The 27,644-nt window shown below is 36.9% G+C and overlaps 1 protein-coding gene across 2 annotated transcripts in view; it reads left to right on the forward strand.

Moving 5' to 3' along the window:
* The window catches only part of capn1 (calpain 1), a 38,242-nt gene extending 10,598 nt beyond the window's left edge, over positions 1-27,644 (forward strand). Inside the window, exons 1-22 of one of the 2 annotated variants that reach the window (XM_073859768.1) lie at positions 3,611-3,708; positions 4,976-5,346; positions 7,554-7,623; positions 7,921-8,039; positions 11,783-11,909; positions 12,380-12,555; positions 12,777-12,860; positions 15,359-15,444; positions 15,554-15,623; positions 15,776-15,941; positions 17,835-17,995; positions 18,106-18,117; positions 18,324-18,535; positions 18,671-18,710; positions 20,099-20,164; positions 20,278-20,335; positions 21,872-21,936; positions 22,495-22,563; positions 23,171-23,249; positions 25,914-26,030; positions 26,715-26,773; positions 26,922-27,644. In XM_073859768.1, the coding sequence (XP_073715869.1) occupies positions 5,095-5,346; positions 7,554-7,623; positions 7,921-8,039; positions 11,783-11,909; positions 12,380-12,555; positions 12,777-12,860; positions 15,359-15,444; positions 15,554-15,623; positions 15,776-15,941; positions 17,835-17,995; positions 18,106-18,117; positions 18,324-18,535; positions 18,671-18,710; positions 20,099-20,164; positions 20,278-20,335; positions 21,872-21,936; positions 22,495-22,563; positions 23,171-23,249; positions 25,914-26,030; positions 26,715-26,773; positions 26,922-26,948 (2,115 nt within the window). In that variant the 5' untranslated portion in view covers positions 3,611-3,708; positions 4,976-5,094 and the 3' untranslated portion in view covers positions 26,949-27,644. Of the gene's footprint in view, positions 1-3,610; positions 3,709-4,975; positions 5,347-7,553; positions 7,624-7,920; positions 8,040-11,782; positions 11,910-12,379; positions 12,556-12,776; positions 12,861-15,358; positions 15,445-15,553; positions 15,624-15,775; positions 15,942-17,834; positions 17,996-18,105; positions 18,118-18,323; positions 18,536-18,670; positions 18,711-20,098; positions 20,165-20,277; positions 20,336-21,871; positions 21,937-22,494; positions 22,564-23,170; positions 23,250-25,913; positions 26,031-26,714; positions 26,774-26,921 lie in introns of those variants that run through there. The other variant, XM_073859767.1, reaches the window with a different exon arrangement.

Here is a 27,644-nt window from a genome sequence, read left to right on the forward strand (position 1 = left end):
ACAATATACAATTAACCTGTCTTTAAAGATTTTAACTATAAAACTTAGCAATTATGCTAATTCTAAATCATAACTTTATTTTCATTGGACAAGCATTTCAGATAAAACTTCTTAACTGCATTGCTTTAACATCTGCAACAAGCTTTTAAATTAGTATAGAGGAGTTTCTCATCCCGCCCTTAAAGAACAAAATTATTTGAAATAAATAACACATAAGTTCAAAACAAAATATATATAAAAAATGTTAATAACAATGTATTTTACCTTTCAAATCTAAGAGCAATTCAGGCCTGAGTACGACCCGTCACCCAAACCAGTTGGATTGTTTTTAACCCGACTGGACCAGAATGTAAACTGACGTGTGTGCAGTCTGCAGCCTTGGTGGCCTCCCAACAAATTTGGTGAGCTGCTCCATTTAAAAATATCTGACATGTCTGTCTCAACGAAAATTAACCTATCGCCAGCCACACAATGTTGCAAGCGCTCTTGGCAAACAGAGGAGAGGTTTGAAAAGACATTGGCACACACATGCGAGAGTTCAGGGCTTCTCGGGTCCATTCGGCAAAAACACAATCATTTTAAATAACCCGAGACCTGATTATTGTACCCGACCCGTGTCCGAGGCACGCGTGAAACTTTTAGACCCGAACCTGATCGGGTCTCGGGTCGGACCTCGGGTTTTCGGACCCCGTGAAGACCTCTTCTTCACATAAGCCCAAACACGGGACTATGCTTACTGTGACGATCCGTGGGACCTAGCGCCCCCTCCTGGTTGGGAGTATTTACGTCCTAATACAAAAATCATAATTTTAAAAGTATTTGATTAAGTATAATATGGTCCAGCGGGTCGTATTAAAATTTACCCTGGGCCGTGTGCGGCCCTCGGGCCGCCAGTTGCCCATCCCTGATGTAATGTATACAATGTCAACTAGAGACTGTCTGACAAACCTCCCATCACATACCGATGATGCATGATTTCCCTCGCCTCTCGTTTTTATGAAACCAAAACATTTGTTATGTTTGACGAGGTTTTTGTTCCAGAGTTCAGTTTAGCCACTAGTCAGACCATTAAACAAACAGAGGTGGGAGTTAAGTTCCATTTAGATGAGTAACCGCGACACCACACGTGTCTGTTAATGTTTATAATATTTTATTGTGGTTTTGCTTATTTCTGCAAATAAGAATGTTTATAATGAAAAGAGACTGAATGCGTTTCTGGCCAGTATGCAGGAAAGCGGACGTTCGTGTGACGAGCTTGATTCCCATAGGGCAGGGCTATTCAAATCTTACCCTGGAGGGCCAGAGCAATGCATAGTTTAGCTCCAACCCTGATCAAACACACCTGAGCAAGCTAATCAAGGTCTTTATGATAACTAGACAATCACAGGTGTGTAAATTTGATTTTGGTTGCACTGCATAGTTTAGCTTCAACCCTAATCAAACTTACCCACCTGTGACACGTGGGCGGCTATTTTCATAAACGGACATTTCAACCTCTCCGGTTTCAAAAATAATATCGTGCACACATGTCAGTTCTCAGAAAAGTGTTTATTTACACGTACTCGTGCATATATGCAGACAAGAGAAGCTCAAGCCCACGTAAGCAATCACCGGCAGCGCTGGTGGTGACGCGTACTGGTTCTTCATGTTGGAGGGAGGAGTTGTTGCAGTAGGTGATCGATGACGTCAAAGTACCGCGAGAGTGAGTTGAGTAATCACACGTAGAGGTCTAATTTCGAATCGCTCTCGCGGTACTTTGACATCATCCGTCTGTCGGTTCTTGCAGCGCCGCATGAAGTCAAACACGCATGAAGTAAAATTGCTGACCTCCGAGCACTCGTCTCTGCTCCTCGACATAATGGAGCAGCTGTATTTGCAAATATAAACACATGAAACGAGTTTGCACGACCATAAATGTTATCTTGGAAGCGTTCAGGGTAGCAGTCACATGTTAACATAGGTCGCACTTTTGACGTATGTGCGAGCTCTGGCGCATACTCTGTGACGTTGCCTGCTTATACATCCGTTTGTCTCAGTTTACATGCAACCGTGCAACCGAAGATTTTCAAGATCTCCACTCTGGCCGGAGTTTTTAGAAACAATCGATTTCAGAGGCGAGTTCTCCGTTTGCGTGTAAAGAGGGGCACAAACGAAGGTAAATCTCTCAGTTTTTAAAAATAACCATGTACGTGTAAACAGGGCCTTACTCTATAGGGACAGAAAGGTTTTTTAAAACCTACATGTGAAAGGGTTAACACCACAGATTGCTGGCAATCCTCCAAAACATTCTAACAAAAATCCTTAATGACTTTTTTTTACTAAAGCAATTACTTACAAAAAGAAACCCTGAAGATGGTTAGTCATAATACAAACAATTCAACATCGACATGCAAAGACAAGGCACCACCTTTTCAACATAGGATTTAAAGCACGGGTTAATACACTGGATCCCAGATACACAATGCCAAGCCACAAATATATCTGCCAAGAGGAGTTGCCGTGTCTATACTTGTCTTGCCATAGTGAAGTTGAAAAAGAGCTTCGTGATATAACTTCTCAATGACTACAGATCTCTGGACGTAACTTTACACCTCATAAGCACTCTATGTAGTAGATGCTTACAAACTTGATCTTTCCCAGGAGACCACACAGGAGAGATTGCGCAAGGTCTCAGAGAGGCATTGGAGCAAATCTGTTACTTGTCACGATACCAAAATTTTGATTCATACTTCATCTGAGTGAAGTACCATTGCAAAAAAAGCTAAAACAGTAATTCATTAATATATTAATGAATATATGGCATTCCTTTTTTAATTATTAATTTAAAAAACTCAAATACAAATACCAGAGTATTCCTCACTTTCTGAGCTTTATTTTGAGCTCTATTTAAATTCTTTGAACAGGTGCTCGTGCTGACTCTCTGGGTCTGTGCAGATTTAAAACATTGTTTACAGACATGCTTAGTCCAATGCAGACGGCACAAGCATTTGTATGTTATATTCTGCCATGATTTGCTTTTTGTCACCATGAATGCCACATTGCATATGAAAAGGAAGATGTCCAGAGAGCATTGATAGTGTGCACACACTCTAGCTGCTCTCCTATCACACATCCACACAACTATTTATAGGCGCTTTTCTTAAAGGTGGCGTGTGTACATTGTAGCTACTCTTTTTCCTATTTGTAGTAAAGATGAGTGGTACCCATTGGGGTCTTCTGCTGTTGCATCCCACCCGCCTCAAGGTTGTGCATGTTGTGGCTTCACAAATGCTTTGCTGCATACCTCGGTTGTAACGAGTGGTTATTTCAGTCCAAGTTGCGCTTCTATCAGCTTGAATCAGTCGGCCCATTCTCCTCTGACCTCTAGCATCAAAAAGGCATTTTCGCCCACAGGATTGCCGCATAATGGATGTTTTTCCCTTTTCACATCATTCTTTTTAAACCCTAGAAATGGTTGTCCATGAAAATCCCATTAAATGAGCAGATTGTGAAATACTCAGACCAGCCCGTATGGCACCAACAATAATGGCACGCTCAAAATTGCTTAAATCACCTTTCTTGCCCTTTCTAACATTCAGTTTGGAGTTCAGAAAATTTGTCTTGACCAGGACCACACCCCTAAATGCATTGAAGCAACTGCCATGTGATTGGTTGATTAGATAATTGCATTAATGAGAAATTGAACAGGTGTTCCTAATAATCCTTTAGGTGAGTGTATATTTATGTATATTATATTGCATTTCTGTCAAGAGATCCTTCTAAAAGTTACACAATGAAACTTTAACATATTGATACTAATAATATGAGAAAATGTATCTTTTTTTTACAGCTGGGATTGCGGTACCTTTCTAGTATCGGTTTATCGAGCGACTGTCACAAAGATACTCCATTTATAGATTATGATGCACATTCACTAATTTGACATATGCACTTGCATAACATGCATTTACATTGATTTTGCGGTGCTGGAAGACACCAAAGGGTTTGGGCGAATATTTTGGGTTGTTATGTGTATTCTAGTGTAAAGTCTGTACCTGGGCCATGACGTTAAAATGGCGACCATAACATTCAGTAATGGGTAAGGTAAAGTGGCGTGAGCATGGTTGGAGTGGTGGGCCAGCTCCATATTAAACTCTATGGATTAAGAATGAGATGTCATTCAGGTTCATGTGCCATAAGGCCAGGTGTCCCCAAACTTTTGGCAATATAGTGTATAACATTTTTTCATTAAACTTTTCATATCTTCAATAGTTCAGTGAAATTATGTTCTTTAACAAAACGTAAGTTGGATTTGTTTACAGTGTAGTAAAGGGGTCTAAAACTGGCTTTAGGGCCATTTCTTTCTGTTGTAGGGCAAAAGAGCTATTTTAACATAAAACACAATATTTCTGTACTGCATTTAAATTGTATTATTTAACATAATACTTAAGTCTTTTTCATACATTATTGTATAACAGTAAGTAAATCTTTTCTTAACATTATCTTAAATAATTTTTTCTATAACATTTTTGCACTAAACTAACAAATTAAATTCCTGAATACATTAATGAACTATTATAGCCTACATTTTGTGCCACTAAAAATGTGTTTCTATTTTAATGTATTTATTTTTTAAGTCACTGTATTGACTTTATTATGTTCCATCTCTGTAAAAATGTATATTACTGCTCTATGTGTAAATGCATAGCAAGCAACATAATGATATATACTTCATTATACACTCATACTCATACTGAGATGAGTGAACTGCATACATAGGCAACTTTTATCTTTTGCATGTTATCTTTCCTCTTTTCATACCCTGGGCACCTGATGGCTGAAACCTCTGTTTTGCCAACTAGTAACCAAATTGTTTATGGCAAAGCAACTATCAAAATAGAACCTGTCAGATTAGGGACTTAAGGCCTGTTTTTTCCCCCGGATGTTTTCTCAATAATGATTTCCTAAACAAGACTCTTTCTTTTCTCTGTTTTAGGGCTTTTAGATCAGTCGTACATTCTGTTGGCCACTCATCTTTGATTACATGACATCCAAAATCATCTAACCCCATTAGCTGTCTGGTGTCAGTGAGATCGGAAAAACAGCACCGGAAAAATGGAGCCCATGTTTGCCACCGGTATGGCCGCAAAACTCCGGAGTGTATGGGACAGAAATGAAGGTTTGGGTCAGAACCACAATGCTGTGAAGTTTCTGGGACAGGATTATGAGTCCCTAAGGGCTCAGTGCCTCCAGAACAGAACCCTGTTTGAAGACCCATCGTTTCCAGCCCTCGGCACTTCTCTGGGTTTCAACGAGTTGGGCCCACGTTCCTCTAAGACATATGGTGTGCGGTGGATGAGACCAACGGTGAGCTAATAAGTGTCACATGGGGTCTGTTTCTGGCCCGTTTATCTTTATTATTCCTGATTTGCATGTATTTGTTTTACTCTAGTCATATAAACCCCCCGTCCTCCTGTTTGCTGCTGTTTGTTTACTTATGACTGATTCACTTGTTTCAGTGCCTTCTGCTTATAGATGCCTGTTTCCTTCATACTCAAATTTCATCTATATTCTGCTTTCACTGCTTTATCTGTACTCTGCTTCCTTATGCTCCAATGCAACAGAGCAGAACCCCATAATTTCCTGAATGATTTTACACAATTTTGAGAAAAATAAAGTTAAATAAAGTTAGTACAGCTCTCAGTACTAACGTGCAAGTAAAGATGTGTAATTATTATTTGAGGCATTGGGTTCGCTATACAAGGGCTTAATGTACTTATTTTATGACTTTAATCGCATGTATACCGCACTAACTGAAGTGCGCGTGTGTTTTAGTCACGCACCTTAACCACAAATTCATTTTAAACTTGACATTAGGAAGTTTTACATGAACTCTGGCAACACGACTCGCTGTCAGCAGTCTGCCTTCATTCAGAAACAGCTCAAATAACACGACAGCAGTGTATAAAACCTTTAAGGGACATTATAACGATAATTACAATGATAAATATATTAGTGACCACATCATAATGATAACTTCATGCTAATTCGCTCAACGAGCGCGGCATTACCTAATATTGGATATTTCTTGTAATAAAAACTTTTTTGCAATTGTTTACATGTCACTGAATATGTACATATGCTGTTCTTGTTGCATTTACACAGCGGAAAACCAGCAGATGTCCTCAACTCGCTGCGTTTCGCGTAACTAAACAATGAATGTAGTAGTTTGTGTAATAATACCTTTTGGCGTAGTCAGTGTGGTAGAAAAATTTCACAGCAACTGCATCAGCGCTGGATACCTGAGGTAATTTTATGTTATAGACCTCACTTCAGCAATGAATGAGCTTTCTACTGCATTTTAAGTGCGCGTGCACTTCAAGTTCAAATAGATTTGATTGGCTGTCAATGGTTTATCGTTAACAACGTGTTTGTCATTTAACGTAAGTAAATTAAAACAGTGGACCATGTGAGTTCATCATTTGTGCTCTGCATTGGGCTATGTGTCAATAATCTGAAAATAAAAACTGCATGTAAACCGGAGTGAAGAGGTTATCTCCAATCATGTGAACATCTTACTGCGATTAAAACCTTACTCGCATTATTGGAAATAATCGCATTATTGGTGTGCATGTAAACGAGCTGAGTGTAGACAGAAGCTTTAAACTCATTAGATCACATCATTTAATGGAAAATGACTAAAAATATTAAAAAATATTAAGTAAACATGTGTCAGAACTAGATTTCCCTAGGTCACGTTCTTCCTGATACCATTTTTAAACCCTAGTTAGTGTGTAATGTTACTATAATAGCATAAATAATACCTGTAAAATGATAAAGCTCAAAGTTCACTGCCAGGCGATATATTTTCTTCAATAGAATTCCTCTTTAAAAGCCTACAACGAACGGCCGGTTTGGACTACAGCCCTCTATTTCCTGCTTTATTGACGTCAGTAAAACAGTTCGTTGACTAAACTCCGCCTACAGGAATACGTCAGTCACCAGCTTTGGCTCAGACCGCTCTGCTAAGCTAAGCTGCTATCGAATCACAGCACACTAAACAAACTACACAATCAGAACGCGATATGTATTTCTGAAGGAGGGACTTCACATAACAAGGAAGACATCAGCCTGTTTTGAGGACAGTGAAAACAGCGCTATACAGATAAATAAATTGTGTGGAACATGTTATATTGCCCACTATAAACACAATCAAAGCTTCAAAATCACAGACAGAACGGGCGCTTTAAATTCAGTCAGTGGAGCACTATCATTACAAATACATAGATGAATAAATGTGTTTGTCTCACGTTATTGCATAAATTGCTTGATTCTGAACAAGGGTTTTCAAGCCATGAAACTGGCACGGTTAAAGAGTTATTAAAAATGACGCGGTAATACTAACTGTTGGACATTTTTATCACGGTTAACCAGTAAACCTGTAATCTTTAAATTGGTATTAATCACACATAACTGTGCAAGAACTGATATTCTTGAGAAATGTAATCAGAAATGTTAGATGTACCATTTGAGAGTATGTATGTAACAGCTGTAAATGCAATGTGTGTTTGCAGGAGATTTGCTCGCGTCCTCAGTTTATCATGGATGGAGCTACTCGTACTGACATCTGTCAGGGAGCTTTAGGTGAGCCTGTCTTCATCATCATTATCATAGCAATAGTCAGGGACTTGGACAATATCTCAATCAACGTTAACATAACCACATTAAAGCGTCACTACAACTAACCCAAACCAGCCATTAACACCAAACACACCATTTGTAAACTACTGATAAAGAGATTTTGGAATTGTTTTCTTTTGGACTACAATGCAGAATGATTTTTTTGTGAATAAACTTTTCCTGATAATTTGCAAGCAACTATTATTTACAAATAGTCAACATTTCTTTCTCTGCTTATTATTGTGGTGTCTCTTTTCATAGGTGACTGTTGGTTGCTGGCGGCCATTGCGTCTCTGACTCTGAACGATAACCTCCTTCACCGTGTGGTGCCTCATGGGCAGAGCTTTGACAATGGCTACGCTGGAATCTTCCACTTCCAGGTGCGTCATTCGCACTAAACATGAAATACAAAACAAATTGCCAGTGGAAAGTCTACATAGACCTAAACAATTACTCTGTGTATTGATATAAATTTTCTACAAGCAGGATTTTAGAGAATTACTAGGGTGATATTCAGGATTCATGCATTTAACTGCAACTGTTGTATTTTTAGTAGTTTTTCAAATATTATGCAAATTAAACAGCAGCTCCATGTCAAATGCCTTGGCATGTGACAAAGAGGTGCTACTTAATACAATCTTTTGCTGCTGTGCTGGGTGTATTTAGGTTGTGTAATTCTTGTGTATGACAGCAGTTATGATGCTATAAACTTTCAGTGTGGAAAGACAAACTGGTTCCTGCAAGGATTTAATTTATTTCAACACGATTAGGTTGCTTCTCTTGTGGTGTAATGCTAGTGCATTTGCATCTTGGTAGAAATATGCAAATGGTTATTCTAATTTCATATGGGAAGAGAGTGTACAACTATGCATATGTGTTTCTGTCTCTGTGTTAAAAACTGCGTTTAAACTGTGTTTAAATAACCTCAGTGAATTGGCAGTGAGCACAACAGTCAATTCCCAATGTATACTTACGGCGTAATTAAAAAAGCACAGTTAAGAAGTAATTATTTAATAGGGACATATTATGAGACTTTTTTAAGATTAAAATAAGTCTTTGGTGTCCCCGAAGTACGTATGTGAAGTTTTCGATCAAAATACCCTACAGATAATTTATTATAGCATGTTAAAATTGCCTCTTTGTAGGTGCGAGCAAAAATGTGCCGTTTTTGGGTGTGTCCCTTTAAATGCAAATGAGATGATAAAATGCAAATACTGATTGCCATATTGCCATAATGGTGGTTTGTTGAAGTTGAAACTCATTTGTGCTGTCAATTTTTTTCTCTCTCGTTCTGCACTAAATGGCAGTGCTGTGGTTGGATAGTGCAGATTAAGGGGTGGTATTATTGTAATAAGATCCCTTTTTGACACACAAGGGGAGCCAAATTGGAATTACCTAATTTTTTTGACATGCATGCAGAGAATGGTTCACCAAAACTAAGTTACTGGGTTAATGTTTTCTTGGTTGATAGAAGCACCGGGGACCCGATTATAGCACTTAAACATGAAAAAATTCAGATTTTCATGATATTTAAATGTTAATGTAACCGAACAGAAATGACAATAGAAAGGCAAAGATGCACCTGTAAAAATAATACAATAAGAACTTAATGGTCTTAAAACTAGCCTTTATATTCTTTACACTTTAAAATGGCTGGGTTATTTTTGACCCATGTTGTGTATATTTTGGACAAAACATGTGCTGGGTTAAAAATGACCCAATGTTGGGTTGTTGTTATGCAATCATGGGTTTAATAACCCAGCAGTTGGGTTAAAACAACCCAGCATTAGGTCAACTTTTACCCAGCGTTGTGTTCTGTCAAAAATGTACCCAACATGGTTAAAAAATAACCCAGACATTTTATTTAACTTTACCTAAACCCACACTTGCAGTAATTAAAGGGATAGTCCTCAGTCTGTCACCATTTACTCACCCTCAAGTTGTTACAAACCTGTATAAGTTACTTTGTTTTGAACAAAAATGAAGATATTTGTAATCAAGCAGGAAACAAGGGCACCACTGACTTTCATAGTTGTAATGAAAAATATTATGGAGGTCAATGGTGCTCAAAAACAGTTTGGTTACATACATTGCTCAAAATATCTTCCTTTGTGTTCAGCAGAACACATACATTTCTAGATGTTTGAAAAACTTGTAGGTAAATAAATGATGACAGAATTGATTTAACAAAAGGCCTGACCCGTTATATGACAGCAGCACCAATTTAATTCTGTACCTGACCTGTTTGACCACGACTCGAACCGCATCCGCATGAAATCTACTACATGAGGTATACAAATAAATTTATTTTGTCTTTCAACATTAACAAACATAGGAATTCTTGTATTTATAAAAATGTATAGCCAAATATTTTGTCCAATAAATTTCCTGCTCAAAATGTCAAATATTTTTTGAGCTTTGGTGGGCCGAGTCTGATATTAGAGAGCTTAAATTCAAAAGCCAAACGCCACCTCTGTCAAAAATGAGATGATTATTTATTTTTACCAAATGTTGTCCGAACGTACTATACGTTCATAAAAAATGTTTGCTTCAAAATTCAGAAGTACTATTTTGTTGGAAGAATTCATTGAAGTCATCAACTTGCACAGAAGACAAATTGGATGAACAGCGGCACGAAAGTCAAAGTGCAAGTGTTTTTTTCCAGACTAACTTTTTTCACTAGGAGCACAGTGGCACCCAACTGAAAATTTTAGGGGCACAACCAGAAAATGTAGGGGTGCACACCATAAATCAACATGCTAACCAAATCTACTAATTTACACTGTATTACTAATAATTGCTTTAATAATGGATGCAGAAATTACAATAAGCCGTTTCAAATTCAGTGTCACATTTTATTCTGCACTTTTGAAAATGCAACAAGGTAAACTGACAGCACCATCACTGTCATGATAGTACAAATAGTAAACAGTGGAAACAGTGGAAGAAAAAGTCTTTACGGGTGACTATAGAGTGTCTGTTAGTTCAAAATGTATATTTAGCTCATCCTATCCAACAGTTATATTCACAGACACTGAAAAAGACTGGATAAGTGCATTAAATGTTAGGCTTTAGTTCTTCAGTTTCACTAGTGTGCTATCTATTAGCCAGTTATTTTCTCAGGTAGGTACACATTCCTAATAATTCAAAGCCAGGGCTCCAGACTAACAAAACTGGATAAAGTAATTGTGAATGAATTTTGTATGACACCAGCATTCTCATGAGTATGTGTACGAGTGTGTGTATGTGTGTGTGTGTGTGTGTGTGTGTGTTTGCGCATGTGTGTGTTTGCGTGCATGTGCGCTCGTGTCTCATTGATTATTTCATTGCTCATTTCATTGATCATTGATGTGCCCCTTCCACGTTTAATGTATAAAAAAGAGGGTGGGGGAGGCAAATTTACTGGTCGCACATGTGCGACTGGATGTAAAATTCAGTCGCACACTCTCAAATTTTTGGTCGCAAAATGCGACCATTTGGTCGCAGTCTGGAGCCCTGGGCTTACAGAATATTTTAGGCTTTTTACCTTTATACAGAAGTGACAGTGAAGAGTGACTGCAGGTTTTTTTTAAAGTGGAGATTTTTGCATGTACTTGCAAGGTTTTGCAGTGAAAGTCAAATTTGTTAAATATCATTGAAATGACTAAAGAGACATTTGTAAAAATAAGGCATTTCAGTTATTGACTAATAACCTTTTCACTGCCATTAAAGTGACATTACTGAACCTAAACAAATGATGAACAAATAAAAATGCTTATTTACGAGAAAACATGTCAGTTGCAAGTCAAGGTTTTGCATCTGAGCTCTTCATATTATTTATTCAGCAATTAAATAAACATTAGCTAGAGTGTACATGGCTTTCAGACCTGTTAGCAACACAAGAAATGGGCTAAAATTTTATTTAAATAGTGAATAGTGTAACTGTACATTCACTCGGGGCGTTAACCCTTCTCATTTACTTTTAATGGGTGACGTCATGCATTGCCGAACTGAATTGTGGATTCGCCACGTCGCGTCACTGCCGTTGCTTCCGGCAGAAGTTTAACATTTCTCAACTTTTCAACAAGTGCTTTAGAGTTTTGTGAGCAATATGCATCTTTATAAAGTCTTTTTCTCTCTGTAGTTTTGGCAGTTCGGTGAGTGGGTTGACGTGGTTATTGATGACCGGTTGCCCGTGAAGGATGGAAAGCTGTTGTTTGTCCACTCAGCAGAAGGTGGAGAGTTCTGGAGTGCCCTACTGGAGAAGGCCTATGCCAAGCTAAAGACCATTCATTTTATCTGAAATCTCTATATGTGCCTTGTTTTCCCATGTGTGTTTTATTAGTGGCGTTTGCTAAAGCAAGCATAATTTTTACTAGGGCTGCAACTAACGATTTTTTTTATCGATTAGAGATTACCGTGAATACATTGGCCTTTATGTCATTTAAACAAAACTATTAACAAATTGTTGCTAATTTGTATTTGTTTATGTTTTCAGTTAATACAATATGCTTTTTGATTACTGAAATTTAATTTAACCATTTAAAACCAGAATCCAGAAAAATTTAAACTGAAAACACAGAATTTGAGAATAAATAAAACAAAATTAAATGGATTTTATAGGGCCCTAATACACTGCCGACAGCAACTGACACTTGACCAAAGCAACACTCACATTTATATATATAAATGCCCATTTTGGGTTTTGAAGTGGTTTGAAATTTTGCATTTTTATGTGTGCATGCCAAGCTAAATGGATGTTATGAGGCTCTCTCGGGTGGAAGCACGTCTGAGGGGTTTGAGGATTTTACCGGTGGGGTGACAGAAATGTACGAGTTATTGAAAGCACCGCCTGACCTCTTCAGCATCATAGGCCGTGCCATCGAGAGAGGCTCACTTTTGGGCTGCTCTATAGATGTGAGCTCTTCCAGGTTTTTACACTATTCAGGTTTTACCCTTATAGTCACATGTAACTACATGTGAACTAACATTTCACAGTTTATTTTGACAGGGGTTTAGCACCCAGAGTTGCAAAGAAAGTTACACTACTCATTTCTATGAGATTTTACATACTGTGTCATCTTGTATCCAGGAGCACGGCCAATGTGTGACATAGTTATACTTCTTTTGTCTTCAAGATTACCAGTAAGTTTGACATGGAGTCAGTGACCTTCAAGAAGCTGGTCAAAGGTCATGCTTACTCTGTGACAGGAGTGGAGGAGGTAAGCCAAAGACAAAATCAGGTTTTTAATGAAAGAGAGCATTTGATGTTTAAGATTTCGTAAATAAAACTTACAGCAGAGGAGTTAAGGAAACTTCACTTATCTCTTTTGACTACGTTATGTGACAGATGCAATTCACTTGAAAATGAATGCTCTTGTTTGATTTTGGTTATGTTTCATTGTATTGTAAAAGTGATGAAAGTATGTTAATACACACTAAATTTATCATGAGAACATTTGAGCACTCTCTTTTGCATTTTGCTATGATATATAATGGCATAAACAATAATATATGCTATTTTTATGTACAAAATATAATTATGTGGTATTGACGTGCACATTGTTTGTTGGTTCAGTTTAATTCAGAGTGCTCATTTGGTTTGGTGTATTCAGAGTAGCGTTGCAACTAACGATTATTTTCATAATCAATTAATCGGCCGATAATTTTTCAGATAAATCGACTTATCAGATAAAACATAAATATTTACTCAATTAGTCATTTAGTAGGGATGCACCGAATGTTCGGCAACCAAAGTTATTTGTCCAAAAATGGCAAAAAAAACAAAAAAAAATTTTCATTGTTCGGCTGAACAATTGAAAAGACTGAATAAATTTTAACGAACAATGAGGTATTTGCTGACAGCCTGAAATAAAAAAAGTTTGTGCAGCTTTTAAATAGTAAAACATCTTTTAAATGTCAAAATATAAACAAAACTAATTGAGTCTTTAACAAAATAAATAAGCCATGTGATGTGATATGAAAGTGAAATCCATGCATTGTTATAGTAATAAAAACTTGGATTTCCCCCTTTCTTCAAACAGATGCTTAGTTTGTGGTTTAATAAAATTTTTATGGAAACACAACAACAATTAAACCGTTGCAGACTCGGTTATATTAAAGGAAATTAAGCCTTAATGCTGCAGAATGTACAGCGCGTGACTCCTTTACCTTAAAGGAATATTCCATTTTCTTAAAAGAAAAATCCAGATATTTTACTCACCACCATGTCATCCAAACTGTTGATGTCTTTCTTTGTTCAGTCGAGAAGAAATTATGTCTTTTGCGGAAAACATTGCAGGATTTTTCTAATTTTAATGGACACCAACACTTAACAGTTTTTTTCAACGAGTTTCAAAGAACTATAAACGATCCCAAACGAGGCATAAGGGTCTTATCTAGCGAAACGACTGTCATTTTTGACAAGAAAAATAAAAAATATGCTCTTTTAAAAATATGCTCTTTTCACAACTTTTCGTCTAAGTCCGGTCCAGCGCGACCTAACGTAAATGCGTAGTGACGTAGGGAGGTCACGTGTTACATATATAAAACGCACATTTGCGGATCATTGTAAACAATAAACTGACACAAAGACATTAATTAGTATCAGTTGACATACAACAACGTCGCAACAGTCCTCTTTCAACACATTTGTAAACACTGGGGCGGAGTTTCGCCTTCGTCCTCTGTGACCTCTTGACGTCATGACGTATTGCGTGGGGTCGCGCTGGCGCATCACGACCAGATCTAGACGAGAAGTTGTGGTTTAAAAGTGCATATTTTTTATTTTTCTTGTCAAGAATGACAATCGCTAGATAAGACCCTTATGCCTCGTTTGGGATTGTTTATAGTCCTTTGAAAACAGTTGAAAAAAAACTGTTAAGTGTTGAGTTAAGTATTAATTGTTGGTGTCTATTAAAGTGCATTAAAATGAGAAAAATCCTGCAATGTTTTCCTCAAAAAACATAATTTCTTCTCGACTGAACAAAGACAGACATCAACATTTTGGATGACATGGTGGTGAGTAAATTATCTGGATTTTTCTTTTAAGAAAATTGACTATTACTTTAATAATGCGTGTTGCCATTGCCTTGCGAGTGCATGTTTCTGTGACGAGAATCATGTGATACGTAAATAAGAGGTAAATATATGACGTGAACTTTAAAACAATACTTCTGCGCATGTGCACAATGTATTTTTGCATACGATCGAGAAAATACTTTGATTCACGTGTTTACATGCAAACTTTTTTCTGATAATCGGATCACAGATCGGACTCATCCCTTTCAATTCAATTGAAATTTGCATCTGATCGACCGCAGTCGTATTGATTAAGGTGTTTACATGAACACTGTAAAAAATGTCTGTAGAAATTACAGTATTAATGGGTATTACTGGCAACTAGCTGCCAGTAACTTACATTTTACATTTATGTTATTTACTGGCAACATTTGGTTCAAAGTTAAATGAACATGAAACATTTTTTGACTTTATCTTCTACAGTAAGTTACTGGCAACCAGCTGCAAAATTACAGCAAATGTTTTAGAGTGAAGGCTTTTCAATTCGAAACAGCCATCAATACGATTACAAACAGATTATTTGGTTGCATGTAAAAGTATCTAATATGATGTGAAATGTACACTTTTTGCAATCCCTCTAACCACTAAAAATATAACTGGTAGTAATGGCCCTTTGATAATGTGTCTGCGTGTATGTCAGATACTTTACCGGGGAAACATGACTAAACTGGTGCGTATCAGAAACCCCTGGGGTGAAGTGGAGTGGACAGGACCCTGGAGCGACAAGTGAGATCAGCACACACACATGTGTGATAGAAGTTACAGTCTTACTGTATGTACATGTGCTGTGTGATGCATCACTGATCTGATAACAGAACTCAAATGTGTGTCTCAGCTCTCGAGAATGGGACAATGTGGACAGCTCTGTTAGAGGCAGATTAAACAACCGCAGTGACGATGGAGAGTTCTGGTGAGTGGAATCTTAAAAATAATCATCATCTATCAGCTGAGCATCACAGAATACAATTTAGTTTTTATAAACCCTTAAACCTAAGTAATAAACTTGGGTATGTCTGTGTGTCCTAGTCACTGTTAAGGTAAAATTCTCTCTTTCTTCTTCTGGATGTCTTTCAGTGACTTCTTGCGAGAGTTTACCCGATTGGAGATCTGTAATTTGACTGCAGACGCCCTTCAGACAAATCAGTTGAAGAAATGGAGCTCATCACTGTATCAGGGGGAGTGGAGGAGGGGCAGCACGGCCGGTGGCTGTAGAAACTTCCCAGGTACTTTGTCTGTGTGTGTGTGTGGAAGTAAATCTGTGGTTCAGTGTGTCACCAGTACAACAAAAAAAGATTTGTCATATGGATGCAATAACACAAGAAGTGCTCATTTGCTGTAGGAATGTAAGAAGGTGTAAAGGTTTGCTGGAGCAGTGCCAGACGCGTCAGACGCGAATTTGCAGTATTCGTGCCGCGAGACCTCCAGACGCACGTAAATGCGTCTTTACATTGACTTAACATTAAAATAATTTGCGCCAGATTCTCTATTCACGTTTGGTGTGAACGCAGCATTACAGTTGTAGAAGAAGCCATGTGCCTGGATGATAGGTCCTAAGGATATCGTGTAAATGGAGAAAAGGAGTGGACCAAGCACTGATCCCTGAGGGACCCCAGTGACTAGGGCTGGGTATTGTTAGGAATTTCACAATTCGATTCGATTTCGATTCAATTCAATATTGATTTACTTGGTTCGATATCGATTCAATAGTAAGTAAATACACAAGCAATTAAGTGCCTGGGTATATTTTTAAATAATGTGTGTAGTATTACTATTGTTTAAGAACAAATTGACCCCAATTGAAAGAAGTGCTGCTGTTTGCCATCTTTGATCTTTCTGCTTTGATAAAGCTCATCTTGTACAACGCTGAACGCTCTCACTAGAGTGTTGCCCACAGCGTCGCCACAGGCCAGGGGGCTGAATCGATTCATAGGATTTGATGAATCAATATTGAATTGAGAAACAAATAATTGCAATGCATTGAAAAATCTGTATTTTTACCCAGCCCTACCAGTGACCATCTGTTGAGCTGTTGACATTGTGCCGAATCAGGACTGAGGATTTGGATAGCAAGCTGTAATGCTTCTTCAGTCAGTGAAGAAAAGTACTATAAATGGTTGTCAGATGTGGGAGTAGTGTGTTCTGAGGTTCGTGGTGTTAAAAATTGGTTGCTGATGAATGATGTTTTGTTAGCGTACAAAATGTGCAACATCGTCAGCTGACAATGAGGAAATGGGTGCAGGGGAGAGAGGAGGGAGTTAGTGTTGGGTGCATTGCTTACCTTGGTGGTAAAGTAGGATTTTTCTTTTTGCTGTTACTTGTAACATTAACAGAAAAAGTGGAGAGAAATGACTGGTAGTTACAGACGTCTTGTGCCATTTCCTTTCTGCAGCCCTGAGTGTAGTCCGTTGCTCGTGGAGAATGTCAGACATCCAGGGGCAAGAGGGGGTAGCATGAGCTGATCTAAAGCATGGGACAGAAATATCTAGACATAATGTTTATGTTAAGCATAAGGTGTCATTGTCAGCGTCTAAGGACGAGAAGTGGGAGGGAAGATAGGATACCACCTTAGCGGAGAGGTTACTAGGGGAGAAAGAGCGAAAGTTACGTCTGAAGTAAACCGGGGAAAAGTAATTAGTAAATCAAGTTGTCAGATACGTTGAGAGGTATGACTTTATTGTAGTCTGTAGTGCAGCGAAGGCATGGATGAAGTCTGCTTTGATGACAGCCGACTGACAGTTCCAGAGTCCAACAGCGAAATACATAGACTTAGGAGGAGAGATGTATATGGGTCACATGAAGGAGTGAATACATTGTGTTTTGCATCTGGGTCTGCCACACCTTTCCAGCCCTAATTATTCACTGCGCGTTTTTAGTAAATCCCGACAGTCGTTATTTAATGCCAAAATGATGGTTTGCACTGGTGCAAGCTGTTAGTAAATCTGGCCCTAAGTCCTCTAAGGTCTTACAATGTGTTTGTGTAAATGAACAAAACAGAAAGAAATATGTTCCTAAAAACTCTAGATCCTTTCAGTTCCATAAGGGAAAAAAAATTAAGAATGAAAGAATACATTTTTGGGGGTAAACTATCCCTTGTCTTCTGTTCTTTCCATAAATAGCCACATTCTGGATCAACCCACAGTTCAAGTTGGCCTTACAGCACCCTGATTCTTCCAGCCATTCAGACTGCAGCTTCCTGGTGGCACTGATGCAAAAAGATCTCAGGAAAAAGCGAAGAGAAGGAAAAGACATGGAGACCATTGGATTTGCCATTTACGAGGTCAATCAGATTGTACATAAGTAACTAATGTCACCTTTTAAATGCTTTCTGTTTCTTTATAGAAAAAGCTCAATTGTCTATTTTCTGATTTTTTTCTGTTTATTTTACAGGTTCCAAAAGAGGTATAACAAACTCTGGTTGGACTTTTAATGTGACTGAAATTTAGATCTAATAAATAATCCAGACCAACAATGGTTATGGAATGGCAAAAGAATAATAATTTTGGTCCCATTGATTTATCACAATAATGGAATTTTGACAGTATCTGGGGTGGAGTAATAACACCGATATACCAGCAAATCCCATATTTTGGACTCTATCTCTTCAGTTTGCAGGTAAATCAGGTGTACACCTGAAGCGAGATTTCTTCCTCAGTCATGCGTCTAGTGCCCGTTCAGAACTCTTCATCAACCTGAGAGAGGTGAGCTCTCGTTTCCGACTGCCGGTGGGAGAATACATCATTGTTCCATCCACCTTTGAGCCAAACAAAGAGGCTGACTTCGTCCTCAGAGTATTCTCAGAAAAACCCGCCAACTCAGAGTAAGTGACACACAGAATAAGATGATGAAATTAGTTTTCTTTTATTCTTTTATGCCAAAGTCAGTGCGTGCCAAATTTAAAACGATTTTAAAAACAATTTTAACTTTTTTGACTTTTTTTCTTCGTGTCCAAAAGAGAAATGGATGATAAAGTCACAGCTGACATTCCTGCTGAGGTGAGGAGGCACATCTCTGCCTATGTTGTTGAAATAATTCAAATATATTTACTAGGGCTGTCAAAATTAACGCAATAATAACGCATTAAGCTAAATTAATTTTAACAACACCAATTTTATTAACGTGCGTTTAATGCAACACGCAATTGGCTTAGCCCGTTATTGGATAAATTGAGATGCAGACTTAGACATTAAATGTGACCCCTGCTGTCTAAATAAGTCAGAATGTGCATGCATGGTCTAATTTTGAGCTACCTTTGAGGCTAGGGGTGTAACGATTAACCGTGCAAATACGCGTTTTCTCAATGAATGAATTTGAATGAATTACGGTGAAATCCAGGCACATCCGAATGCCAGGGGGCGCTCCCGTGCAGAAACTCCCTTTGTGCCACAGAAGTTGCTTTTTTAAATGCACGTTATAAACGAATCCGACTCGTTATGATTTTAGATTGGTAAGGACTTCCTATTGACCAAATGCCGTAGTACACGCACAAGCTGCGCATGAAACAAAGAATCGCAGCCTTGCGATTCAGAATCGATTTCAGACAGGCATTTTTAATGGGACACATGGTTGACTCGTGTCCATCCACTGCGTCTGAGATTTTGGTTTCGGTTTTAAAACATGCGGGAATTAGAAAATAAAGTGCAGGGCTTGCTTGATGTTAAAATAGTTATTAAGATAAATAAATTTTGGGACCTGATTGATATTTAAATGGTTATTAAAAGCGACAAGTCTCGAAAACAATCTTCCTCGCACTCACACATCTGAAGCATGCACACAGGCGCCGATATATGCACATATAGACAGAAATACTGTTTTAAAAATATCTGTTTTGACAAGAATTCACGCAGATATAATCTGTTATGTCATAAGTAAATGTTTAATTAACTGTTGGGGGGAAATATTTGATGTGTAACATTGTATTAGATCCTTAGATTACAGTAGATCTTAAAACTGTCTGTCTCAATGTCAATCAAAAAAGAAAAGAAAAAAGTTTAACAATTGTTATTGATTTTGACCAGTCATTTTAAGGCATGGATGCAGTGTTTTTGAACCTAAAAAATCTTTAACTGTATTTAAAGAACTTTTCTAGCTCTTTCATAAACATACATTTGCATAAAGCATCCTTATTTGTCCACGCCTGTGTTGATTAGAGTATTAATAATGTGAAAAGTGTTAAATTAAGGTAATTTTAGAACAGATACAAATGTGCAAAGTTGCGATTAATCATGAGTTAACTCATGTCAATCGTGCAATTAATTTATATTAAATATTTTAATCGATTGACAGTCACAAAATTTACATAAGGAAAAAATTTAAAATAGGAATTTTAAAATTTCAATAGGAAATAAATAACTTCACTCTATATTTTTCTTTCTCTCTCTAGCAACATCTGGACGAGAGTCAAATTGATGCTGGCTTTAAGAATCTCTTCAGACAGTTAGCTGGAGCGGTGAGAGACAAAAACACTCATCTGCAGAGGTGAAATAATGTGATGCATTACTAAATAAAGTGTGTTTTTGTGTGTGTGTGTGTGTGTGTGTGTGTGTGTGTGTGTGTGTGCAGGACATGGAAATCAGTGTCACAGAGTTGCAAACCATACTTAACAGAATCATCAGCAAACGTGAGTAATGTCTTAATGATTAGCACTGACCCACCCATTTTAAATCCAAGTGATCCATCTTGCCGTGCATGAGTAACTGATACAAAACGCACTACATGGGAAAAATGGCCAACTCCCTTTAAAGAAAATCTGTGCACTCAGTGGCCTATCTCTGTTCTGTCCGTTTGATTAAGGGAAGACCTTTGTCTTTAAGGCTACGTTTACATGACAACGATGTAGTAAAAACTGAAAAGTCTTTTCAATGCTTTCAAAAACATCAGTGTTTACACGGATCTACGAAGACTACTATGAATGCTGTATTACGCATGCCAGGTCAGTAGATGGCGATGTTACTTTGTAAAGAAACACTACACGCCTGTACACATGCGGATTCTCTCATTCTACAAAGTGATAAATACAATACAATAAAAATGCAATTTTGTTTTGACCGACAATGAGGAAGGGGACCCATGGACTATAAAACTTTGTTGGAGAAGCATTGGTAAACTCAGCATCTTGAGCAACACAAAAACAGTCCTGTAGGCAACTTTTGTTTTGCTTGTACTCGGTCATGTCTATGGTTCTCAAACATCTTGGCGTGCTCCCCCTCATGTAGAGAAAATTCATGACGCGTGACACCTCAAACTTAGAATTTTAATTAAACAATTTTGTTTATTGTATAATGTAGTGCTGTAAGGTTATTAGTCTTATTTATATATAGAATTTATGATAAATTCATGTGTTTCATAAAATGTCATAAAACTGGGCCCCCCGTAGCACCATCTCTTGCTATAAATTGAGTTAAGACATGCGAATGACATCACAGATTCACACATTTACTTACACAGAGACAACAAGGCATAGTTTTGACAGTTATCTATATATATTTTTAAGTTAAAACGGTTAAAAACGTTGTCGCGCAAACGACCCCTTAGAAGGCGGATCACACAGAATGAGTTTCTGGCAGTGGCAGGTGCCTTTTTAATTGTTTTCTATGACTGGTTTGCACACTGTTTATGCATGCCGATGCCTCGCGTTTTGCCGCCTGCCAAGCCATGTGTTTTTGCAGGAGTGAAGTTTAAAAAAGTCAACTCTAAAAGTCAAAGGTGTTTTTAATTAAGTTAAAAACATCTTTCCAGGTTGCTCCAGATAGTGTGCATGCAAAGGCTGGCAGGTAGTTTACAACGTTTTGTACAGAGCCTCAGAGAATTTATCTTTAACAACTGACGATTGGTGGGACATCTTTCACCTTGAGTAGCCATATTGAGTGCTTCATATTTCCCAATTCATAAGATCTATGGTCTTATTTAATGGTCCCTTGTGCACACCACAGAAGTCTTGCATTCGTGCAATGCAAGATTGGAATTTGGCCCCATAATGTTCCCAACTACTTTATGATGTTAATAAATATTAAATATTATTTAGGCAGGCAGCCAACTAGGCTTTGCAACAGACCTAATGTATTTCACAAGCATTTTAGATTCTGAAAAGAACTCTCAGACAGATTGATGTAAAGGAAATTATTTAACCTTCTCATTGTTGTGTCTTTATTCACAGATAAAGATTTGAAGACAGATGGTTTTGGTAAAGAATCATGTCGTAGCATGATCAACCTTATGGATGTATCCTTTTCATGAATGACAGTCTGTTTTTCTTACTGGCAGATCTTTATTGATTTTTCTGTATGTTTGTCACAACACTGTTTGGTCTTTGCTCTTTGCGCTCTTTGACTTTTAAAGTGACACACTGTATTTTTTCTTTTAAAGGAATTGGTTGTTGCGTGTCTCATGACGAACTACGGATATAGCAACTAGTCACAAGCAAGCAAGAACTAATGACCCTTTATTTATGTGCCACCATATTTGATGCTGATCTATATGTTTCCATGTACATGATATATCAATAGCTTAATAAAAAAATACTTTTTTCCCCACAAATGAATTGTTTTACTTTAAATGACATACTATTCCTCTGTATTGCTTTATTGATGGATGGATGTGCTTTTTGGAGCCTTGCCATGTGGGCTGACAAGGTGATATGATGGAATTTCACATTAGTGGCCTATAAAAGGTTTCGTACCAGTAACATGTTGTCTCATGGCTTCTACGTGAGATTAAATGACTATTCAAACTACTGTAATACTACTACTTAATCTAGTTAAGCCTTTGACGTGATCACAGACAGATGGGAGCGGGAAGCTCGGCCTCACAGAGTTCCATGTATTGTGGGAAAAGATTAAACGTTACCTGGTAAGATGATATGCTGTAGTATTTTTAAAGATTTTGTTTGAATTTTAGTTAATGCCTATGTTTTAATTAAATGCTTGGCTGGTTTGGTTTGATGTATGAAAGGAGTCATTTCGAAACAGATTTTTTATGTAAGCCATTTGTAACATGGGCATTTTCATGTACAGTACTTTCTTACATTACGGTACCAACAAAACCTTAAGATCACTACACTGTATTAACTAACAAATGGACGGAAATGCTACAAAAATAAAGAATTCCACTTTCCTACACTCTAAAAAAACAAACGGTTCTATATAGCACCAAAACTGTTGATTTGAATCGTAACCATAGAAGAACCGTTTTTAGTGCCATATAGCACCGGTGAAGCACCTGTGTAGAACCATATAGGTGCCATATAGCACCACTATAGCACCACATTTGGTTCTACATAGCACTATATGGTTCTACACAGGTGCTTCACCGGTGCTTCACGGGTGCTATATGGCACTAAAAACGGTTCTTCTATGATTACGAGCAAAGAACCACTTTTGGTGCTATATAGCACCGTTTGTTTTTAGAGTGTATCAGTACCCTAACTATTTTCAATTGCATTCCTTTATGTTTACAGACTATCTTCAGGGATCATGATCTTGATAAATCTGGAACTATGAGCTCTTATGAGATGCGAAAAGCCCTGGAGACAGCAGGTATAGCACCTAAAATGTTTTTTTTTTTTTTACTTTATCCATTGGCACAGATGGTTTGGCTAGGGGATATGAAATATTTTTAAGATCTGTCAAAATGTTTTCAGTTTTTTTTTTCTTTAATAAATTTAAAGTTATTGCTTTAAATACATAAATGTATTAATTTATAAATTAATTTAATTCAATTTGTATTACATTTTTAGTACAATTACTTTTTGACTTATTTGCACCTACTAGTCACTTATAAATATGATCAAAGAAACCTGTAAAATAAAATTGCATTTAGTAAAAAAATTACAAAACTTTAACCTTTCATTGAAGTATTTAGCTTTCAAATGTCATTTTAGATTTTTTTCCCAGTACACCGTGGCCACAAATAATGACATCCTTAAATTTAGGTCTTTTTTGAAAAGGCCTTTTCTCAAGATAAAAGCTCTGCTTCCTTTTGTATCAAGTCTGATGAGTTTGGAGAACACCTCACCAGGGGATGCGATATTGGCAAATAATGTATGTCTGGATAATACCTATGATTTTGCCGATAACAATAACAGACAATATTTGAAGAGTTTGGTTCCAAAATGCGATAAACACCATTAAAAAATGAGTTACTGCCAAAATCAGTATTATATCAGGTCAGTATTTAAAAGTAAATTCTTAATTTTAAGCAAAATACAATATCCTTCGTGTTATTCTGTCATCTTTTCTCCTTTTTTTCCCAAAATGCAATAAACGCCACTCCTCCTTCTCAGCAGAATACAATAAATCCGCTCCACAAATTACAGCGCACCATTCCACGCATTGTAAACAAACAATGGCGGCCGTTGAGTACACGGAATCCTACTTTTTCTCATCTACTTTGTACTTCGTGATCAACAAACAAACAAAACAATACTTTAATGGCATTGATAAACGTGTGGTGGTTTTCTGTGATGGGAAAGAAATGTTGCTTGTTCTTCAAGCTTCTCTCATGCTAACACATTGACCCCAGGGGATCTTATGAAAAACTTTCCACAATTTTACTCAAAGTCAACGAAAATCGAGCAGGACCAAAACATTTTACAGCTGATTGCTGTGAAAAATGTTAAGCGACGACGAAGTATAACCGCGGCCAATGACTATATGGCAAATTAGTGTTTTGGTTAATGCCATTAATGTTCATTTTTTTAATCAGTGTATACCACTGTTCAACTTAATAAATATAACATGGCAAAGATGAAAGCACATTAATATATTGATTCAATAGATTTATAGCATTTTGGAAAAAAATGTTTTTATAAATCTTTGAAAATCAAGTTATGTTTTTATAACCTAAAGATGCTGTGTGAAAGTTTGTAACAGATAAAAAAGTGTTTTTCATCTCGTCACTTTCTTGGTATAGAAAACATGTTTTTTCCGAAATTAGTCAAAATGGACCAAAACTCTTCATTTGGATCCTTCAAAAATGAAATTGTGAAAGTCTTTTATTATTCATCTCCCTCCTACAACATATTGAAATGATTAAATTTACTGTTGATGTTAATAACCTAACAGAAAGGTCTTTAGGATTTAAAACAGAAGCATTCAAGTAAACAGTATCATACATGAAGTAAAAGTAACATTGTAATACAGTAAGTCAAAAAAGCAAACTTTCATCAAGCACAGTATAAGAAGTGATGCACAGCTTTACATAATGGCTTATCGTGCGTCCCCCACTCATGACAGACATGAGGAAAAGTATGGCCTGTTGGCCTGTGCATGTTCTCCCCACGCAACAATGAAATTGCAAAGAGCGCGACTGGCTCAAGAATTAAAAATTAATATGATGTTAATTTTTACAAGCCATACACACGCCTCAATCAGATGTACTGCTACATCACACTTCAATTGAATTTTTGGCCACTAAAGGCTGTTTTTTGATAAGCAAGTGATATAATCGATAATATAATTTTGCACATTGTTGAAACAACAACAAGTATATTATTGAAATAACCTAAATAACTGAGGCACACATTCAACTTTTGGGAATTTTCAATGCTTTAGCAATTTTCTTACAGCCACTTTTTTATTTATGAGGCACAACAATCTCTTTGGTTTTCCCCCTTGTAACAGGTCATTAAATGAATTTGGCCTTTGTGTTACTACATGTGTAAACTCGGCGGGCAGTTTCATATTTCTAATCACCATGGTGTATTAAAAAAAAATAATGAATAAGAATATACTTCAAAGATATTTTGCTGATAAGAATCTCTAGGGCTGCCAATAATTGTGGCCAATGTGTATTGGAGATAAACTTTTATTTCATAATGTGACTTTCCCTACTTTTTATTGCTTTACCTGATATTTTTTAATGACAAGATTAATTAATTAATTTTCGTAGTTTTTTTGTATATTAACTGTATATTAACAGTGTTGTTATGCATAATCCAAAAATGTGTTTTTAGATAACATTGTGCTTTTTGTTGTATTTATCCTGTTTATTTGTTAAATATTAAAAATTACACTTGCAAATAGCTTTGTGGATACAGCATTGTTAGACTGTGTACACACACACCGAAACATGTCTGAATAAACTCTAAACCAGTAAACTAAATGACTTCAGACAAGTAATTCAGTTGATTATAAAAAATATTTAGTTTTGCGCTCCTGTTAGCCTGTTTTTAGTAGTTTTGTGTTTCTCTTTTTTTGCAGGTTTTAAGCTGAACAATCATTTATTCCAGCTGATTATTATTCGATACACAGAGGAAGACTTCACTGTGGATTTCGACAACTTTGTTACCTGTTTAGTGCGATTGGAGACCATGTTCAGTAAGCTCCCATTTCTTTGCCATAGGTTTTTAAAGGGACATTCCACTTTTTTTTTAAGTGGGCTCATTTTCCAGCTCCGCTAGACATTTAGACATTTGATTTTTGCTGTTTTGAAATCCATTCAGTCAATCTCCGGGTCTGGTGGTACCACTTTTCTTTTCATGGTACGACCGCAAAGTCCTTGATTATTAGGGCAGAATGAGAGTATAGTTCCTAAACATATTGGCCCAGAAAAATGCAACTTTTAATTTTCCGTCGATCTTGGTACACAAAGTAACTACAGAAGAGTCGAGTTTTAAATGGAAAAATATCGAAAGTCTTTGGGCATTTTTGAGCGTGATGCTAATGGTCTAATCAGATTCAATGGTAAAAGTGGTAGCGCCAGACCCGGAGAGCAGCTCAATGGATTCCAGAGCGGTAAAAATCAAAAGTTTAACTCTGGGGGAGCTGGAAAATGAGCCTATTTTTAAAGAAAGTTGAGTGTCCCTTTAACTGATCTTTAAGTATAAATAAATTACTGTAGTTATGAATTACCTACTTCTATAGCCTTTGCTGTTTAACTACAAATTGTTTAACCTAATACTGTAAACCATTATCATCAGCTAAGCCAGACAATTACAATAAATCTGACATAATGTAAACACAGAAAATTAGGGCCGCCTTACTGAGACTCTGTTTTTGCAGAGACCTTCAAGACCATGGACACAGATGGTGATGGAATCATGTCACTCACATTCTTTCAGGTTTTACTTCAGTTTACATTACATAAACATTTCCATCAAACCTCTTTTGCAAGAACTCAGGTTATGTATGCGTACTGTGTGTGTACTTGTGTGGAGTATTTTTTTATTGTTGTTTCTAAAAATCTTCTTTCTGTCTTTGCCCTGGCAGTGGATCTCTTTGACCATGTTTGCCTGAAATGGACACAGATTCTTGCCCAGTGTCTGCATCTTTGCCTCCAAAGAGTGCTTTCATTTTTACACGTCTTACTGTATACAAGACACTTTTTATATTACCTGAAATCGCAGTGTTCTTAATGTAATATTTCTCCAATCATGAGTATTTTTAAAGCCTAGAGAAAATAAACAGAGCGTTACGTAAGAGTGTCAATGTAGACATCTATCTGATTCTATTCATGCTTCCCAGGACAGCTAAACAAAATACTTTTTGTGCCAAGCCATTCAGTTACTCATCGTCAATTTTGGTGGTCATTCTTACAGACCTCGTTCAGCATTTTATGGAATGACAATGGTCATTATACATATAATATTTCTATGAATGTCTTCTCGAATATTGCACTTATAATGGAACTTGCAAAAAATGCTTTTTGCAATTGGTTTACTTTGCATGTTTTATGGATGTACTTGAGTTTACAGAATGTGTTGAAATACATACATGCATTCCATTAGTTATGTAAGGAATGCCTTTAATATACAGATGAAATACATAATGGTCAGAAGAAAACAATGAAAATGGGAACGAAAAGAATATAGAAAGGTGAAGGACATATTTTGTGATTTGGGTTTATTCAGTGTCAAGTAGTATTTTTAGACCTGTTCGTTTTTCACTTTTGATTCCATTTTTGTGTGTTTTCATTAAACTTTGAAAGTATAA

Source organism: Misgurnus anguillicaudatus, chromosome 21 (genome assembly GCF_027580225.2).
Source record: "Misgurnus anguillicaudatus chromosome 21, ASM2758022v2, whole genome shotgun sequence".
Taxonomy (NCBI): domain Eukaryota; kingdom Metazoa; phylum Chordata; class Actinopteri; order Cypriniformes; family Cobitidae; genus Misgurnus; species Misgurnus anguillicaudatus.